This window comes from Oryx dammah, unplaced genomic scaffold, assembly GCF_014754425.2.
Source record: "Oryx dammah isolate SB20612 unplaced genomic scaffold, SCBI_Odam_1.1 HiC_scaffold_16, whole genome shotgun sequence".
Classification (NCBI taxonomy): domain Eukaryota; kingdom Metazoa; phylum Chordata; class Mammalia; order Artiodactyla; family Bovidae; genus Oryx; species Oryx dammah.
In genome coordinates, this window is record NW_024070200.1 from 38,001,918 (window position 1) to 38,023,777 (window position 21,860).

Sequence of the window (21,860 nt, forward strand, 5' to 3'; positions counted from 1 at the left end):
TTTAGCATTCTAAGCCTCCTGGCATTTGACTAGCCCTCCAAATGATTCTGATGTATACTATCAAAGAAAATAATCACGTAAACTTACCCTCCTGAGAGAACAGGTAATACCACTCGAACAAATGGAGGATCAAACGGAAAGTTATCCTAAAAAACAAATAAGCAAGTTTAATTTTGAGAATATCCCTTAATACTGTATTATTTAGAAGATTTTAAAATAATCTATAAAGAATGCGTACATTTATTATCTAATGATGAATGAGAGTCATAAACGTAAAAATAGTCCCCCAAAATGAAATGAAAACCAAAGCAAATAAAAATGAAGATCAGGCCCAAACAGAAAAGTATATTTGCAAAATTATGAAATACAGAAAGAGGTTCCCACTTGCAAGAGAACTATATAAAGGAACCATTCCAATAATGATGGGCTAGATAATTTGGATCAATCTCTGGCTATGAACTAGAAAAGGTAGACAAATGTATAACTACAGAGCTAAGATCAGGAAAAGGAAACCTCAGAGTGCAGCCGTTTTTTCTCTCTTTGGATTTTCTTTCAATTGGAGGAGAGGAAGATAAGATGTTAAGAAGCTGAGAAGAACAGACTCCTTACAAGTCGCTATAGCACACGTTAGCTTGGGACCCTGAAGAACAAACCACAAACTACACAGGTAGTAGTTTGAAAAGGTAGAGAACAAAGCCCATCTTTATATCATCTCACTGCCATTTAAGATTCAGGGATCCTGGGTTACAATGCCCAACTACCTGATGGGCAGACATACATCTTCTATGTAGAGGACTAGCATCCAAGGCTTCAAATTAGCTCTCTAATCATTCATATATAACATCTATCACCAAAAATAACCAGTCACATGAGACTTAAAGACAGCATTATCAGAAAATGACAGACAAAACTACAAGCATTATCTGACACAGATTTTAAAATAACTAAGCTGAATATTCAGTATCACAGTAATCCAAGCTATGCCCCAACCAGGAATGCGGAAGAAGCTGAAGCTGAACAGTTCCATGAAGACCTACAAGACCTTTTAGAACTAACACCCAAAAAAGATGTCCTTTTCATTGTAAGGGACTGGAATAAATAGGAAGTCAAAAAACACCTGGAGTAACAGGCAAATTTGGTCTTGGAGTACAGAATGAAGCAGAGCAAAGGCTCATAGAGTCAAGAAAATGCACTAATCATAAAAAACACCCTCTTCCAACAACACAAGAGAAGACTCTACACATGGACATCACCAGATGGTCAACACTGAAATCAGATTGATTATATTCTTTGCAGCCAAAGATGGAGAAACTCTATACAGTGAGTAAAAACAAGACTAGGAGCTGACTGTGGCTCAGATCATGAACTCCTTATTGCCAAATTCAGACTTAAATTGAAGAAAGTGGGGAAAACTACTAGACCATTCAGGTACGACCTAAATCAAATCCCTTACGATTATACAGCAGATTTAAGGGACTAGAGCTGATGGACAGAGTGCCTGATGAACTATGGATGGAGGTTCGTGACATTGTACAGGAAACAGGGATCAAGACCATTCCCAAGAAATGCAAAAAAAGCAAAATGGCTCTCTTAGGAGGCCATACAAATAGCTGTGAAAAGAAGAGAAGCGAAAAACAAAGGAGAAAAGGAAAGATATACCCTTTTGAATGCAGAGTTCCAAACAATAGCAAGGAGAGATAAGAAAGCCTTCCTCAGTGACCAGTGCAAAGAAATAGAGGAAAACAACAGAATGGGAAAGACTAGAGATCTCTTCAAGAAAATTAGAGATACCAAGGGAACATTTCACACAAAGATGGGCACAATAAAGGACAGAAATGGTATGGACCTAACAGAAGCAGAAGATATTAAGAAGAGGTGGCAAGAATACACAGAACTGTACAAAAAAGATCTTCACGACCCAGATGATCACGATGGTGTGATCACTCACTAGAGCCAGACATTCTGGAATGTGAAGTCAAGTGGGCCTTAGGAAGCATCACTATGAACAAAGCTAGTGGAGGTGATGAATTCCAGTTGAGCTATTTCAAATCCTGAACGATGATGCTGTGAAAGTGCTAAACTCAATATGCCAGCAAATTTGGAAAAACTCAGCAGTGGCCACAGGACCAGAAAAGGTCAGTTTTCATTCCAATCCCAAAGAAAGTTCAAACTACCGCACAATTGCACTCATCTCACATGCTAGTAAAGTAATGCTCAAAATTCTCCAAGCCAGGCTTCAACAATAAGTGAACTGTGAACTTCCAGATGTTCAAGCTGGATTTAGGAAAGGCAGAGGAACCAGAGATTAAACTGCCAACATCCGCTGAATCATTGAAAAGGCAAGAGAGTTCCAGAAGAACACCTACTCCTGCTTTATTGACTACACCAAAGCCTTTGACTGTGTGGATCACAACAAACTGTAGAAAATTCTGAAAGAGATGGGAATAGCAGATCACCCGACCTGCCTCTTGAGAAATCTGTATGAAGATCAGGAAGCAACAGTTAGAACTGAACATGGAACAACAGACTGGTTCCAAATAGGGAAAGGAGGAAGTCAAGGCTATATATTGTCACCGTGCTTACTTAACTTATATGCAGAGTACTTATATCATGAGAAACGCTGGGCTGGATGAAGCACAAGCTGGAATCAAGATTGCCGGGAGAAATATCAATAACCTCAGATATGCAGATGACACCATCCTTAAGGCAGAAAGTGAAGAAGAACTAAAGAGCCTCAGGATGAAAGAGGAGAGTGAAAAAGTTGGATTAAAGCTCAACATTGAGAAAACTAAGATCATGGCATCCAGTCCCATTACTTCATGGCAAATAGATGGGGAAACAGTGGAAACAGTGACAGACTTTATTTTGGGGGGCTCTGGTGGCTCAGAGGTTAAAGCGTCTGCCTGCAATGTGGGAGACCTGGGCTCAATCCCTGGGTTGGGAAGATCCCCTGGAGAAGGAAATGGCAACCCACTCCAGTATTCTTGCCTTGAGAATCCCATGGACTGAGGAGCCTGGTGGGCTACAGTCCACAGGGTGGCAAAGAGTCAGACACGACTGAGCGACTTCACTTTCACTTTCAAAATCACTGCAGATGGTGATTGTAGCCATGAAATTAAAAGACGCTTACTCCTTGGAAGAAAAGTTATGACCAACCTAGACAGCATATTAAAAAGTAGAGACATTACTTTGCCAACAAAGGTCCATCTAGTCAAAGCTATGGTTTTTCCAATGGTCACATATGGATGTGAGAGTTGGACTATAAAGAAAGCTGAGCACCAAAGAATTGATGCTTTTGAACTAAGGTGTTGGGGAAGACTCTTGAGAGTCCCTTGGACTGCAAGGAGATCCAACCAGACTAAAGGAGATAAGTCCTGAGTGTTCACTGGAAGGACTGTTGTTGAAGCTGAAACTCCAATACTTTGGCCACCTGATGCAAAGAACTGATTCATTTGAAAAGACCCTGATGCTGGCAAAGATTGGGGGCAGGAGGAGAAGGGGAAGACAGAGGATGGGATGGTTGGATGGCATCACCGACTCAATGGATATGAGTTTGGGTGGACTCCGGGAGTTGGTGATGGACAGGGAGGCCTGGTGTGCTGCAGTCCATGGGGTTGCAAAGAGTCGGACACGACTAATCGACTGAACTGAACTGAAGCCAAATATGTGCAAGAAAAGACAAGACTGAAAACCCTGGCAGAAAACTAAAATTATACAAATGAACTGTATAGAAATTCTGAAGTTTAGAAATAAATAACTGAAATTAATAACTTGATGGATGAGTTTATCTACTGTGGAGACCTGGAAGAGAAATTTAGTATACTGGAAAAATAAGTTAGAAAGCATCCCAAATGAAGACAAGGGAGAGAAAAAAGTGGAAAATACAGATAATAAGCAAGATGTAGGAAAATGAATTGAAAATGCTAATCATATACATAGAGTCGTAGAAGAAGAGAGAATGTGATAGAAGTAATATTTGAAGAGATAATGTCTGAGAATTTTCCAAAAATGATTAAAGATTTCATAAGATTTACCCACTGTAAACACTTCAAGAGAAACAATGGAAGCTATAATAGAGGAATGACATCTTTGAGGTAATGAAAGAAAGTAATTTCCAACCTAAAAATCTATACCAAATGAAAATACTTTCCAAAAATGAAGTCCAAATAAAGATATTTTCCTATAAGCAGACCCACTCTAAAGGAAACAAAAATGGACATTCTTCAAGCAAGAGGAAGGTCCTAGATGGAAACATGGAGAATAAAGACCATGAAGAGAGCTAATACATGCACAGGCCCAAATGAATACTGATGAGTTATGTAATAGTGATATATAAGGGTTTACAGGTATAAGATAAATACAGAACTAAAAGGAATGACAACAAGAGCACAGAGTTCTTAGAGCACAGTTCTAAGATCTCTGTGTTGACAAGAAAAAGAAAAACACTAACAAATATATATAACACTTTGACAAGCTAAGGATATGCATTGTAATTGTAAGGTAGTAAAGAAGAGTAAAGGAATGACAAGCACCATGCTAACTAGAGGTGGGGAAACTAGAGTAATTTCTTAAAAATCTGAATGAAATGAGAAAAAAGAGATGGTTCAAGGACAAATAGAATGAGACACTACACTGAAACCCAAATAGCAATAACAACATTAAATGTCAATAGATGATCGCTTTGGCAAAGATCAGGCTTGATAGACATATAAAGAAGGCAAAATAAGAGAAAAGAATCTTAGTTAATTCTCAGGCTGCAGCATTCTTTCAACTTTCCAGTCCTGGAAACTGAGGTTTCCAGAACAAAACTTTTCCTCTCAGTGGACTTCAGTAAAGACTGCAGCCGAGGTGGCCTCAGAGTGTCAGAGGTCTTGGCCTCTGACAGAGTCAGTGTCAGATGGGTCCACAAACGGTCCCAGCCGCCACAACAAGGAGCAAGGCAACAGCCTACTGCCTCCCAAGAAGAGATGTCAGGAAGGCCAAGGGAAATCACCTCCAATTTCTATGTGCAAATAGAAAAGAATCAGTCAACAACTAATGCCCCTTAAATCAAAAATCAATCTGCAGGTAAAGGAGCTAAACAATTTCATCCAGTTATTTCTAAGAACACAAAAATACAATGTTTACTACTAAGAAACAGAGAAATAACAGTTTTATTTCTAAGAATACAAAAATACAGTGTTTAACTCCCTACCTCTACCCATCCTCAAGCAAGACTCTGAGGAACATATAAACTATGAAAATTAAATCCTAATAGGAGAGGGAGATAAAAAAACATACTTCTGATGGCTAAAACAGGTAATCTTAGCTATCTATTGTAAGGCAGAAAAAGAAGAAATCTGTCCACACAAGAAACCAACTTAATGACAGTTATTATAATCTAGTTCCAAATAAGTAGCTCACCTTTTTTCTACAATAAAGAAAGGCATAGATGCAAAGTTTGGTAAAGCACAACTTGATTGAATTTCCTGTATTTTAGATTGTTGAATGTGTGATTCCATGAGTGACTACAAACCTCTCTGAATTGATTATGTGACAGTGAGGATTCCCTTCACTTTAAGTAATGCCTCAGATTAACTACTCTATCAAAACCTAGGGATTCTATTCCACAAACTCTGTACCTTGGAACTCAGTAACCAAAATTTTACAGAAATAAGGTGTCGGGGTGGGGGAGGGTAGGTACAGGCACTGGGGGCAAGAGAAGAAGGTTTCTGTTAAAACAGATATATGAGAGGGAATTCCCAGGCAGTCCAGCAGTTAGGACTCCACGGGGGAACTAAAATCCTGCAAGCCATGCCGTGTATCTAAAACAAAAACAAAAATATAGACATGCGAGTTACTGTGGTGTATTAACTCAGAAACTAAGAAGATCAGAGTTTACAGTGATCTCACACAGTTATCTGATTTCCAAATAAACTGTCTAGGCCTTCCAAGCTATTCTTAACGATGAGGAACATTCTATTTTTGAATGACTACATCATTGAATGGCTCTAAATAGTTACAAATCACTTCCTTATACTGAGTTGAAAACCGTCACTTTACAGTCTGACTTACTTATTTAATCGCCATGCCTTGTGTTCATCAAAAACAAAATCAAACTAATCCTTCTACATCCCCAGTCCTTGAAATAGTTGAAGACAAGCTATCACAAACCCCCATGTTCTCCTCTCCACATCTACAATCCCACCATCTTAGGACATGGCACGGAATCTCTAATCCCGGCTGCTATTCTCTAGATGAACCCAGATTTGTCTAAACAAACTCTTTTTAAAGTACTACCTCAGAATTCAACTCCGTAACTCACACGTGGCCTGAAAAGCCAGACCACCACTTCCTAACCAAGCTGCTGACCAATCTATAGGGCAACGCTCCGGCCCCTGCCCCTTCCCAACCTGGTGTCACACTGCATCTCCAGTTTCATTTTCTTATTCTTCAGGACCCTCAAGGGGTCACCGTGGACAGTCACGGCCTCGAATACTATTCATGCTCCTTCTGTGGATCCTTCCTTCTGAGTCGTATCTGCTATCCTCCAAAATCTATTAATTGAGATACTTATAACTTGGCAACTGAGTTTAAGGTCCTCTTCACAAGGCTGGTTAGCTCAGGGCAATCTTAACCTTCCCAGGTCTCTTAAATACTTCAACCCTAGCAAAGGCCCTTCTTTCTGGTATCAGAAACCATGGTCCAGAAACACAAATCCAACAGAATCTCAGCCATTTATTTACCTCCCAGATTGTCCTCCCTGAAGTTCCATCTAGAGCAAGAAAATATAGTGAAAACACTATCCGCAGTCACAAGTCTCAGTTTCCTGGTCAAGATTTCATATTCCTTTAAAGATATGTCTGAAAGGAGAATGCGGGTGGGGAATGGCCCGCATTGGGCTTCAAAGATATTGATACAGTTCTATTTCTTAAGCTTGGTGTTGGGCATATGGTTTAATTATTTAGATTTCAAGTTAAAAATAATTTACTTAGGGGAATTCCCTGGCAGTCCAGTGGTTGGGACTTCATGCTTTCACTGTCAAGGGCCAGAGTTTGACTCCTGGTCAGGGAAGTAGGATCCCACAAGCCACACAGAGTGGCCAAAAATAAATAAAATAAAAATTTGCATTTTAAAAAAAGATACATTCCTAGGGTCTTTGCACCACATGAATCAGTAAATATATCCCAGATTCACTCTCTAGGAAGGTAACCCAGTTGATAGACTCAATAATTTCTACAATAACAAAGCTGTGGGAAAATAGTGACATTTGACATTTGGGTTATTTGAAGAAAGTTCAATCATAAATGAGGATATAAGCCCAAACAAGAATATACACACACAAACACTAAGTAAGCAGCTTTCAGAACATTACTCCTTTTTGCAAGTGTAAAAGTATCCTTTCATGTCTTTTCTTCCCTCAAAACATCTCATTTTCATCTAATGGTAGTGAAAGTCACTCAGTCATGTCCAGCTCTTTGCAACCCTGTGGACTGTACAGTCCACGGAATTCTCCAGGCCAGAATACTGGAGTGGGTAGCCTTTCCCTCCTCCAGGAGATCTTCCCAACCCAGGGATCAAACCCAGGTGTCCCACATTGCAGGCAGATTCTTTACCAGCTGAGCCACCAGGGAAGCCCATATTCATCTACTTCCACCTATTCCTACCACTACTAATCTTCATTACTCTTTCACCCAGATTAAAATCAATGCCCCCAGCTTGTCTCCCAGAAGTCTACTCTGTCTTATCCAAACCCTACTCTGATGCTGATGGCATACTAATTGTTTTTTAAAAATAAAATAAAAAGCCAAATAGATCAATCATACCCCTGCCTAAAAACTCCTGCTAGCTTTTTACTACATAAAGGTAAGCTCCCAGACTCTCCATCATGATCTCCAATGCCCTACAGTTTTCATCACAGATTTCTCTCCAAAGACGACAGGTCCTTGAAGAACAGGGATTACATTTTGGATGCCTCATGTCCTCAAGCCTTCTACAGCAGGGGTCCCCAGCCTCCGAGATCTAATGCCTGATGATCTGAGGTGGAGCTGATGTAATAATAGAATAACACAATAAATGTAACACACTTAAATCATCCCTAAACCACCTCCCGACCCAGTCTGTGGCAAAATTGTCTTCCATGAAACCCATCCCTGGTGCCAAAAAGTTGAGGACTGCTGTTCATTCTATCACACTAAAATGCACTGAAGCCTAACTGAAATAGAAAAAAAAAGTTTATCTGCAAGACAGCTGTTACACAATTTCTCAATTTCAGAGAACAAGTCAAAAACCAGCTCCAAATAATTAAAACATAATCCCTTAGAAACGCTTCGTAGTGTTTTTAAACAAAGGCTTAAAACCATTACACTTGCCATTCTTCTTTAACTTTTGTTTTTTAGCACCTTGAAAAAAAAAGTTGTTAAATACAACACATAAATTTAGAAAAGTATATAGGTATACTGTTACACATTAGCATGAAACTGTATCCACACAACCACCACCCTGGTCAAGAAACAGACAATAGCCAGTATCCAAGGAGCCCCCAGATGTCCCTTTCAGCTCACAACTCCCTCCTCTAACCTAGACGTACTTGCTATCTTAACTGTATGGTACTCGCATCTTCATTTCCAAGTATGAATCCATTAATGTTTCTCAGCCTTCTTTTCATTTCTGTCCCACTAACAAGCCTTTTTAGAGTATTTTTTTTACTAATTCTTCCCTGTCCTGCTCCCTCACCAAATTTTAACACCTCAGACATAGTGTGTATGTATCTACATACTATGGCCCCTTGAATGGCTACAGACCATCTTAACATATAAGCCTTTTGCACTCCAAGGACCAATTTTCACTGCATTGGGTGTGGAGTGGGGAGCAAGGAAGGAGAGAGAGACCTGCCTCCAATGAGAATGCATGCCCTAAACAATTTAGTTTTACCTATTTTTGAGCTCTATATAAATGAAACTGTACAAAACACGTTTCTGGATCTGCTTTCTGCTCAAACTGTGTTCAAGATTCATCTATCTTGTTGTACATAGCTCTATTCCATTTTATGAATACCACAGTTCTCAATTTTACTGGGAGACACTTAGGTTATTTTTATTTGAGCCTATTATAAACAATGCTGCTTTGAACATTCTTGTGTTGTCTCCTGGCACATCTAAGTACTCATTTCTTGCAGACTGTATATCTAGAAGGAGAATTCCTGGACCATAGGGTACAAGTATCTTCTACTTTGCCAAGTTATACCAAATAGTTCTCCAAAGCAATTGTACAAATATATGTTGCATTAGAAGCATATGTAGTCCCCTTACAATTTTTCTTACCTTAAAAGAGAAGTTAAGCAAAATATATTCTATGCCTTCTTTTTCTTTTAAAATCTGAAGATCACTGTGCAAAGGACTATCAGGATCCACTCTGAGAATTACAAAACAACAGAAAATACAGTTCAAACAAAAAGGTCAGATGTTTTTTCCTCACTAACTTCAAAAATGAACCATTCCAAAAGCTAACAACAGAGCCCCTGGGGTAAGTTTCAAACAGAGAAAGTCTAAAGTTGCTCTATGGCCCCTAGAAAAACAAATTACTATAGTCTCCAGTTCCTTGAGACTAAATGTCCAGAGAAGAGACCACAGCATTCTAAATCTATTCTCTCACGTGGCATGCAAAGTTAGCAGTTATCCTAAAGGAAAGAGTCATATGTACATAGTCTTCTCAAGAACTCAAAAATTTAATCTGCTTCTCTCAAACTATATTATTAGACAAAGGGTTCAATGAGAGAAATTTACCAAGGACAAGTGAAATCACTAACAAAACCTAAATTTGTCTACAATTGTTTATATAAAGATCTCCTCATTTCTTACTTCGAGTACACAATGGATACTAACTCATCAAGTTATTTATACACTTTTGTTTGTATAGTTCCTAATTGTCTCACTAACTCCATGAAACACTTTCTCTCACAGCTGGCCCTTCTTTTTCTCCTCCTGCTTTCTCACTTTACTTATTAAGCCCAAGAAACAGCTCATTTTAACAACCTAAGAACTACTTCTATACAAACAGGATCTAAAATTCTAAGTAAAAGCCATAGTAAATAGGTACCAAATTAAGCAGGGAGGAAATCTCATTGTGATAGTCTACCATTAAAAAGAGTGGGTTAGCATAAAAAAGCACTTACTTCTGCAGTTTAACATGCCAGTCATATAAACTGTCATTTATGAGTTCCACTGAATAAATCCCTGTAATGATATAGGGCACATTAGTTACTCTTCACTTATCTTATAACTGTTGCACTTGGTCTTATAACTATTGCTCTGCTGTAAATGTACACACTATATAGCCAACAAAAGCAAGAAATTTTGCTATTAAAACATAACAACTAAGTTGTAATGTAATAATTCTTGTGCTGGAACAGAGTATCTTATACCCTAAATAGATAGATAACTAAAATCATCATGAAGAGGATTGTGGGGTTGAGAAACTGTTTACCATTCACTGCAAAAGGAAAAAAAAAGATTATGCAAAACCACATGTACTTAAGACTTTTCCCCTATGCATATACAAACATTTCTATTAAAATGGAATCCCTCTAACATATAGTTTTATAATCTTTTAGGGAGCATTTTTCCAGCTTAGCATATAGAAATTTATTGTCAATTTTTAAAATAATTCTACAGTAATTTACTTTATGGATAAGCAATTATTTAAGTTCACCATATATCTGGTTATTAATTTAATTTTTTGTTACTACAAAATAATGCTGTAACAAACAAGTGATGATTTAACATTTCGGTATAAATAGTATTCAAATATTAAACTTTATTAGGTTTCTACACACAAACTTTCAGACTTCTTATAAGAAATGTTAGGACACCAAAACTTGTAATAATCTCAGAAACAAGTTTGACTTATCTTGTTCTATAAGGGGGAGAGGCTGATTGTTTATTTTTAGGTAAGCTCTAATGATTTAGATTTGATCACTCTGAAAAATTCTGAATGAATTATAATGCTACTTTTTTCAAAGAAAGTAAAGTTTGGCTCTTTATCTTATACAATACTGTTAAGACTCTCTGCAATAGTATGAGGGAATTTTACATCAGTTATGGAAGTTCCACAATATTTAAGTCTTATTGGTTAAGAAAGAACTCTTAAGTCAAACTATAATTTTAAAAAAAAACCTATTTTAACTCTCTCTATAACAGTTGATTATGTATATGAGTTTGTCATTTCAAAACAAGGAATAAAAAAGATAAATTAACTTGGCAATAGTTCTTTGTACAATAAAACATATTCATCTTATTTACTTTCTAAAGCAGGTATTTCTTGTACATTTCCCAGAAGATAAAAATCCTATGAATTAATCCCTATCAACAAGAAGACAAAAAATGTGTCCATAAAAACAATTTCTAAAAATCCAAACAATAAGTGAACTCATCCTATTTTATCCCCTACATCTTTTGGTTACTTAAATTTGCATTTGCATTTCACATTCCTAAAATAAAGTTAATAAACATTTCTGTTTCTGTCCAGTTATACTATGAGAAATGAAGTTATATTATATCTGAAAACTTTAGGCATAAGGACAACAGCAGAGATCCAGAGGTCCTTACCTGTTTTATAACTCTGTGATCTGTATATGTCCCTGAGCTCTTTCATAAGTCTATCTGAAGCTTGTACAGACCCAGACACTGCACCCTGAAACATAAAACTTGCTGTTTACCAGGATTTATTGATTCAAACAACTAAAGATTTAAGGTATCTGAACCTGAAATAAATGTTCACAATGAGACTGTAAAAATGGATCACCACTTAACATTTTAAGAAGTGAAAAAAATATTAAATCAATGATCATAAAGTTGCAACAGGAATACAAATTTGGAACAGGTCTGATTCATTTACTATTTGTCATCTGAAAAAAAAAGACTTGTTTATATCCAGATCCCCACGACCACTTCAAGAGCCTAGAACTAATAAGGGTCTATTTCAAATTCATCAATTTTTTAAAATTTTATTTTCTTTTTTGTGATTTTACTGGGGTGGGAAGTTTCATGTTCACAGCAAAATTAAGAGGACAGTACAGAGATTTCCTATATAACTGCCCCTCACAATCAATAGTCACCCTCATTATCAAGCATCCTTTAGGGGCATACTTCTTACAACTTATAAACCTATTTGGACACATCACCACACCATCTTATGGTTCACTTTCGGTGCTGGACATTCTATGGATCTGGACAAACGTGTAATGACATGCATCCACACGTTACAGTAACATACAAAGTATTTTCATTGCCCAAAAAGTCCTCAGCACTTCACCTATTAATCCCACCCCACCCCCCAATCGCTGGCAACCACGGATCTTTTTACTGTCTCCATAGTTTTGCCTTTTCCAGAATGCCATATAATTGAAACACAGTCTGCAACCTTTTCAGATCGGCTTCTTTCACCTGTAATATGGATTTAAGGTTCCTCCAGGCCTATGTCCTGTCTTAACAACTCATTACTTTTTTTCTATCAGGGATTAATATTCCATTGCCTGGATGTATTACAGTTTATTTGCTCTCCTACCAAAGATGATCTTGGTTGCTTCCAAGCTTTGGCAATTATGAACTAAGCTGCTATAAACATCTATGTGCAGGTTTTTGTGTGGACATAACTTTTCAGTGTATTTGGGCAAATACCAAGGAGCTCAACTGCTGGATTGTATGGTAAGAATATGTTTAGTTTTTAAAGAATCTGCCAGACACTATTTTCCTATCAGCAATCAGAAAAGTTCCCTGTTGCTCCATATCCTCACCAGTCATTTGGTATTGTCAGTGCTCCAGATTTTGGCCGTTTTAATAGATGTGTAGGGGCTCCATGCATTTTTGAAAATTACTAGAAGACCCTCAACATGATACATTAACTAAAGCAGTTTCCTTATAATCAAGAATATTATACTAATAATCTATAGTTTACATATTAAGAAATAGAGAAACATGTCCACATACATACAACTGGTTTCAGTACTTTTCAGTGTTCCAACTTCTCTGAAGATTAAAAGGCACCAGTATCTTATCCTAAGACTGAATACGAATAGAACTATTTATCATAAGAAAAACATTTAGAATGTCTTCTGAATTAAAAAAAAGAAAAGAAAACCTGACCTTGTAAAATTTTATTTTATTTTTTTAATATAAATTTATTTAATTGGAGGGTAATTACTTTACAAGGTTGTATTGGTTTTGCCATACATCAACATGAATCTGCCACAGGTATACACGTGTTCCCCATTCTGAACTCCCCCTCCCACCTCCGTCCCCATATCATCCCTCTGGGTCATCCCAGTGCACCAGCCCTAAGCATCCTATATCATGCATCAAACCTGGACTAGCAATTCATTTCACATATGTTTTAATGCCATTCTCCCAAATCATCCCACCCTCGCCCTCTCCCACAGAGTCCAAAAGACTGTTCTGAATATCTGTGTAAAATTTTAAATGCTGCACCTTAAAAACTGCACTACACTTTAAGGTGAGGTAGAAAATCTGGCTATGTTACTTGATGAGTTAAAACCCCAGTTTCACATCTGTAGAGTAGGAAGACTATTTCACACAGTAGTTATGAAAATTAAATGCAAAGGTATATAAAAAGTTTAAAGGACTTAGTATGTGTCATGTGATAGTATTCAATAATTTGTAGCTGTTTGACTATAACACACAAACTGGATGCAATCACAAGATATAGAAAGTTAGAGTAAATATCTTTAGCTTGAATACCACAAGCTTTTATTTATTTTTTAATAATCAAGGTAAAGACTTGGCTAAATTTCTTTGCTCTCTAAAGAAAGATCTGCCAGTTACATTAGTACAGTAAGTAAGACTGACGACATGATCATCTTCCTATTTACAACACTTCTCATCTCCTTGCACAACAATTCACTCCCTGTGTTTGAGAATCTGTGCTCAGGACAAAAGAACCGGTTCTCAGATTTCATGGGGTTGATAAACAGCTTTAACAGAAAGGGAGTAGGTAAACAGTTAAGTGTTGAGATGGAGAGCTAGACTTTCATTTGATATTTCTCTACATTGAACATTTATATACATCATTCTCATTTATTATTTACAGAAATCATCTAAACGGTACATAATGTCCATGTTATAGAGTTGGGAAACTGAAGCCACACAGCTGTGTTTGTTACCATGCTGCTTCATATAAAAGATGTTAAGTCAAAAGAAAAAGTTACTTTTGGTTCTGTCATGGCAGAACAAACCAGATGCCAGCTTCACAAAGAAGAGAGAATTTGAATTATACTTTGTAGGAGAGACTGAATTTAAATTTACAGATCCCATAGGAAAAGGGTAAAGAGAGAAAACAGGATAAGCAGGTTGGACAGTAACTGATTTCAGATGAACAGAGTAGAAAAGCAGATGAACAGGGTAGAAAGGAGCTATCAGTAGACGAGAAATGTTAGGGGAAAAAAAAAAAACTAGGGCAATAAAACATGACCGAATCTACTACCAAGGCAGGGATGGAGAGGCCTGGCTGAGGTTGGTATCTTACTGAATTGCCCTGTATTTATATTATCCTGTACAGCTGACTCTTGAACAAGATGAGTTGGAACTGCATGGATCCACTTATATGCAGATTTTTTCAATAAATACATACTACACTATCTGCAGTTAGTTGAATCCTTGGATGTGGAACTGCGGATATAGAAGGCTGGCTGTAGTTACATGTGGATTTCTCACTGTGTAAGGTCAGCATCCAAGGGTCAACTGTAATTATTTAACCACAAAAGTCCAGGTTCTAGATGCTTATACAATACTTACATTGAGATGGTCTTGCCTTTGAGTCTTCCTAATTTTCTCTAATATTGCCAAATTTTCTTTTTCAATTCCTTCATCCTCTGACTTTTTCCCATTAATAGGCTCTTCTTCCTTCATCTCATAATGATCCAAGTCTTCTATATCCTACAAAAAAATTAAAAATTTAGCTACTCAAGCTCATGCCAAAAGTTAAATTATTCTTGACCTACAACATAGAAGAGAGAAATACATGTATCTTACGAGGAGAGGAGAAAAGCTTTCACCATTCAATTTAAAAGGTTCTCTCCTTTTATATCCTATATTTTAAAGCTAGAAACTGAGTAAAGCATATTTAATAATTTTACAAAGCCATAACCATCTTAAATGGCTTTAAATCTCCTATTAAGAGGAATTTTTGAAATAGTACAGCATGAGGTACCAAGAACTTTAACTTGACTTCTAAAAATCTATTAGATTTAGTTTAGTACCTAGTCTAAAATGTGAACACAGATATAGGCACAAATCTATTTGCCCATTTCAACTTTATAACCACAAAAACAAAATTTTCATGTGCAAATTATCAGAACAGTTAATTCAACAGAATGCCAGAAGACCGTTAAAATGCCAATACAGTATAATGGCTTCTTCTATAGCAATATTGAAATAAAAGACACAGAATACAAAATTGAATACACAGAATGTTAATTATGTCAAAAGAAGCACAGAAAAAAAAGGACATATACTGAAATACTATTATCAGCGTTTTTTTCTTCTTTTCCAAGTTTTCTGTAGTGAGCACATACTGATTTTTTTATAATTAGGAAAAAAGTTTAAAAAAAGAATTCAAACATCATCTCTAGGTCAACATCATTTATCTCCACATAATTCTTCTCCCTCCTTTCCCTTATCATCTGCTTTTACACATTTAAAAATTCTGCATACGTTTGTATAAATCTATTATCTTACTTCCAACTTTACTTCAGTCATCAAAATCTCTAAAGAAGTAGTCTATATGTTATCTCCATTTTATCAAGCAGATTAATTCATGATTTCTAGACCAGGTTGATTTAGACCACTTCCATCCAGACTCAATGATCTTTTTCTTGGACTGCCATCTCGTCAACTCCTATTCCTTTCTTATTTAGATCCTATCTATGACTTCACACTTCATAGAGCTGATTTCCCCTGGATTGCACATTTCAGCTACGATTTACCATCTACACTTGTTTTCTTCAGAGTGCTGGGTTGTATATCCTCCTCCAACTTAAACCTCAGCCATATTCCAACCCACAAAAATTTTCCACTCAGTATTAAACAACACAGAAGTCATCATTATCATCTTTACAAAACAATATTCACGGTATACTATTTTCTTCTTAAGGCCTTATCAACAATCACACCAAATATAAACAAATATTGTCTCTAATTAAAAACTCAGCCATCTGCTTTTTCTAGACAAACTTGCTTTCCAAGACTCCAACACATCAATCTTCTTCCAAAAGGACAACCTCCAATGTGCTCACATACCATGCCCAGGGTTGTTCTGGGCCTTTTTACCACATTATTTTAGTTGCCTTGAATATCTTTTCACCTGTCCTAATCTGACATCTCCAAAGTCTATCCTACCTTTCCAGGTTTCCGCAAATGTTGCTATCCTTCCCTCATATTATCTTGTGAATGGAAAAAGGAAAGGTACATAAATTCTTTGAGTACAATATCTACTTTATTATATACTGGGCTCAATAAAAAGTTTAAAATTTTAATTCAGTTTATTCCAAAGTTAAACTCCATGTAAACATTAAAAAAAAAACTTCCTATATCTCCAAAATTCATTCTAATTGGATAATGTTAAGAATTATTTTAGGGCTTTCCTAGTGGCTCAGTGGCAAAGATTCTGCCTGCCAATGCAGAAGACACAGGTTCGATCCCTGGTCCAGGAAGACCCCACGTGCCACAGAGCAACTAAGCCCCTGCACCACAACTACTGAGCCTGTGCTCTAGAGCCCAGGAATGACAACTCTAGAGCCCATGTGCCATAACTACTGAAGCCCCCACGCCCTAGACAGAGTCTGTGCTGGGCAACAAGAGAAGCAACCACAATGAGAAGCCCATGCACTGGAAGGAAGAACAGAGCCTGCTCTTTGCAACTAGAGAAAAACTGGCACAGCACCGAAGACTCAGCACAGTCAAAATCAAGTTATTTTCTCCAAAAAAGAATTATTTTTACTTCCAGACTCACAAAACAAACCTCCAACTACATTAGTTATAAGGCATCCTAAGAAGTGAATTTTAGATTTACATTTTTCCAAATCAAGAAAAATAAGGTAATAACCTGAATCAATTCTAAGACCCAAAACAGAAAAATGTTTTAAAACCAACATTGTGGAACTTAAATGCCTTTTATCAGGTCAATATAGAGAAAGAGATCTTCATTATGAAGTTTGAATTTAAATGCAAAGCTTCAGAGTCTGAAAACCTCTAAAATTTTATCAATGACTGGCAACTAAACTGATGTAAGCTCAATGTCTTTGGAATTTCCTCTTTGACACTCTTAAGTTTTCAATATGAGATAGTTTTCATTACTTCTAATGAACAGTCCCTTAAATGTTCTCAAATTCCCCTTTTATTCCAACTTTTGAAACTTAGTAGTTCCTATTCTTAAACCAAATCAGGTTAAGTATTGACTACTATTAAATTCAAATATAATTTTAGTACTAAATGTTAAGAGCTCTTATTTTCCATGAAATCAAATCCAAGGACATCAGATAAGCAATTTGCTAAAAAGCGTATGATGAATTAGAGATAAAGCCAGATTTTATAAACTGTATTAAACTTCAAATACAATGTGCTTCTCATTATTCCACATTAACAATGGTTTTAATAAAGGAGATTAGAAAATTACTAAAATGTCCAAAAATGAAGATATTTATGAAATGTTACTTTTACATAAAATACCTACTTCAGCCATCTCTTCCTCTTCCTCCTCTTCTGAAGTCACCTCTTCTGTTGTCCCATTCTGAAAAGAAAAAAAGTTTGCCAGGACTACACAGAACAAGTAAGCACACAGCATATCGGAAGACTTTAGGGACAAACTACCTGTCACTGCAATTCCACTAACAGTTTATTAAAGCTGAAACATTTACTCTTAAATTTTGCTTTGACAAATATTTATCAGCTTTTTAAGAAAAATTTTGAAAAATTCAACTTAACAGATGCCTTAGAAATTAACAAAGGCATAGTCAAATATAAAGCAAACAAAAAATTTAAACATTTTCTAATTAATATTTTAAATATTCTAATTTAAAATAAGAAAACATTTTATACATATCACTATGCCTATAAGGCCAATGGCTTCTTTTTGGCTTAAAATACCCCAAACCAAGGGTTCCTTAAAATATCTACCTTTTAAGGTTTGAAAAACCTGAATCTTTCCATAAATTCTACAGTTTACATTTTAAAAGGTTAAATGCATTATAAAGGCATAGACACTGCACAAAACTAAAAGTTATAAAGTAATCACCATTTCACTAAAGAGCGATTTTTCTTTTTTTATAACATGCTATTTACCTCAGAATATATCTGTATAAGTTACAACTTAACTCTCATTCACAGTGAGTCAGATAGGGTTTTAAGAAGAGGTTTTATATCTAGTTTAATCAGAGTTCATAAAGACAAGCTTCCTGGACCCAGGGCACAGTTCTGCAGAACACAAAGTTCTCTAGGACTTTAAAAACTTGATATTTTTTCCCCAGAAATTCCTACTCTATTTGTCCAACTACAGCCGGTAAGGATCACCCCCATAGTGGAGGTCAACCTTGCTGGCCTCTTAGTGTCAGTGTCAGAACCAGAGGAAAAAAAACAATTGTTTAATGTAACTCAATGCAGCAGCAAACTCTCCTAACAGATTTCTCTCTTCTTTTTGCTCAGGAACTGCAAAGGCCACCTGTCAAGCACCTCCCATTCACACGCCACAGGCAGAGCACAGGTCTGAAAAACCACGAGAGGCCACAGCAGAGCAGAGTGACAACTGCTGAGGACATGCACAACAACTCATACCCCATCTAAAAATGAGGAGATAATCAGGGATCACCAGATATTTGAAGAAACTAGCAATCTGAAAGAAAGGCACCAAGTTAAACAAGCAGAAGTAGCCTGAAGCATGATCAGTGAAAGCAATAAAACAATTTAAAATCTGAATTGGAGGGACTTGCCTGGTGGTCCAGCAGTTAAGGAACCCACCTTCCAATGCAGGGGATATAGGTTCAACCCGGTCGGGGAACTAAGATGCCATATGCCACAGGACAACCAAACCTGTGTGCCACAACTACTGAGCCCTTACACCCTTGGAGCCCACACACCATGACTAGAAAACAGTCCATGAACTGCGACAAAGACCCAGCGTGCTGCAACTTAAGACCAAAAATTAAACAAATACTTTAAAAAATCTAACTGGAATCTTTAGCAGTAATTGAGAAGATACTGCATCCACAAAATCTAAAAATATTACTATGTAAAAGAACAAGAGAGTTCTGGGAATTCAAAAATATCTCCCCTCAAAGGAAAAAAAAAACAACTTAGTAGAAGGGCCAGAGAGCACAATGGACCTGAATGAACAAAGTATTTATGATTAAAGAAGACAACCAAACTGTGACATTCCCCTAAAATGTGGAGAAAAAGGAGATGGGGGGTGGGGTGGGAAGAAGGTGATTAAAATAAGAGAAGAGTTAAGGGAAAAGAGAGCAGAATATAGAGATCCAATATTCATTCAATATTCATTCAGAAAATGAGGGAAAGAAAGAGACAAATGTTACCAACCTAAAGAAGGATGTCAAAATATCAAGTAGCTCTGAATGCCCCAAAGTAATGCTGAAAAGTAAAACCCCATACTTTACAGTTAAAGAAAAAAAAACACATCAATTTCCAGAGAGAAAAAGTATAAAGAACTAAGAATCAGACAGGTTTCAGACTTTTCATCTGTAACAAAATATATCAGAAGGAAAAAGTGTAAAGAACTTGGAAAAGACTCAGCTATGAATTTAGAATTCCCTGAGTTCCATCAAGATGCAAGCCATACCTGTGTTTATTCAGCACCGGATTCTCAGCACTTACACAGAGTACTTTACACAAAGTCAAATAAATATATTAAATAAATAATAGAAACAGACACTGAGTATTCAAGGAACACTCCTCATATCCACCCTCAGAAATCCTTTCTGGAAAAAAAGAATACATTAGTCAGAGATATATTTCAGAGAGGGGCAACCACGGAGTACAAGAAACAGCAATAATCAAAGACATCACTGGTTAAGTCTAAGCAACTGCTGCTAATGCAGCTCAAAGTTTACAGGCCATATTCTGATCACAGTGAAAAACTAAAAACCCCAAAGCTGCCTGAGAATCTTTAAAAATTTTTTCTAAATAATTTGTGAATTTAAGAAGAAATTGACCTTCATATGCCCCTGTAATTCAATTCCTAAATACATGCCCAGAGACATACTTGCACAGGTGTACCATGTACTATAGACAAAGATGATCATGGTAGCACTGTTCCTAATAGCAAACTGGAATCAAACCAAAAGTCAGTAAACAGTCAAATGGATAAGTATGTACGGTACAATGGAATAAATACAACAATAATAAAGAACTATAACTATACACCATATAAATGAATACACTCACAATGCTGAGCCAAAGATAGACATGAAAGAATACACAGATAGTATAACTCTAAATGTGAAGCTCAAAAACAGGCAACACTAAACCATATTGTTCAGGGATGGATATATGAGCAATAAAACTAGAGAAAAGTAAGGGGAGGATTACATATAGGAGAATGATAATCTGGAAAGGGCCTGAAGAAGATTTCTGCAGTGCAAGCAACATTCTGTTTCTTTACCTGAGGGGTGGCTAGGCAATAGTTGCCAGGTATTCCCCATCACTAGTTATTATTCTAAACATATGTTTATATACTTTCAATACATATTATTTAAAACTTTTTTCTTGTAAAATATAAGAAAAGTAATATGAACTAGAGATGGACTCAAACTACTTAAGACATACAAACTGTTTAGAAAAAAGATCTATGCAATAAAGTCAAACAACACTGTAAAAGAAAACAAATGCCCTTACATGTTTCATTATAAAATTTAAATCACATTGATCCAGTAAACTAAAAGAGAAAAAGAAATGATTAGGACTAGAGTAAAAAATAAAAACATTTAACAAATAAAACTAAGGGTCAGTTCTTTCAAAAGACCATTATAGTAAAACAGACAAGCCTCAAGATAAAGAAAACTTTAGAAAAGATTATAACCACAGATGAAGATGATGCAAAAAGTGAATACTACTGACTGAAGAAATGGAAAATCTACGTAGAATATTACATAGAAAAGAAAAATGGAACGGGCTCAGATGTTTGTTTAAATCAGGGCTTCTCAACCTTGGAACTATTGATATTTTTGTACCAAATGACTGTTTGTTGTGGGGAACTGTCCCGACATTGCAGGATGTTTAGTAACATCCCCTCTACCCACAAAAAGCCAACAGCACACTCCTCCACCCCTGCCAGCATGATGATACAAAGTATCTCCAAATACTTTCACATGTCCCATGGGAGGCAAAACTACCCCCTAGCTGAAAATTGATTTCAACTGTTTGAGATCTTAGAAAAAAAATACACAAAGCTTCCCAAGTCATGATACTGCTTATACTCTGATACCAGAATTAAACAAGAGGAGCCTAAAAGGAAAGAGACTATATCAGACTCTACTTAAAGTAGAAAAACCCCAACATAAAGTATCATATCCATGTGTTCTACCCCCAACTCCCAACCTACATAGGTACTGAATGTTTATTATGTGAATGCAAGGAAGAGTCAAAATTAGGAAACTTATTCATGTAATTTATGTTATATCCCTATATGGAATTATTAATATATGCATAGTCATGAAAAACAAGGTAGGTCTATATGTATTGTGTCCATGATATACTGTTAAGTGAAAAACCTATGTTTTCTAAAGAAGCAAAGCTGAACATAGAATATACTTTTCTCCCATCTCTTTCCTGAGGCTCCGCTAGAACTACAATGAAGACATACCA

General features: G+C 36.5%; 1 protein-coding gene across 4 annotated transcripts in view; it reads right to left on the reverse strand.

Annotated features, from left to right (window-relative positions):
- UBE2Q2 (ubiquitin conjugating enzyme E2 Q2) overlaps positions 1-21,860 on the reverse strand; it is a 65,094-nt gene that overhangs the window by 24,352 nt on the left and 18,882 nt on the right. For all 4 annotated transcript variants that reach the window (XM_040257333.1, XM_040257332.1, XM_040257334.1 and 1 more), the window contains 6 exons: positions 17,722-17,778; positions 14,787-14,927; positions 11,586-11,670; positions 10,154-10,214; positions 9,303-9,393; positions 88-146 (listed from right to left, as the gene is read on the reverse strand). In XM_040257333.1, the coding sequence (XP_040113267.1) occupies positions 88-146; positions 9,303-9,393; positions 10,154-10,214; positions 11,586-11,670; positions 14,787-14,927; positions 17,722-17,778 (494 nt within the window). The remainder of the gene's footprint in view (positions 1-87; positions 147-9,302; positions 9,394-10,153; positions 10,215-11,585; positions 11,671-14,786; positions 14,928-17,721; positions 17,779-21,860) is intronic.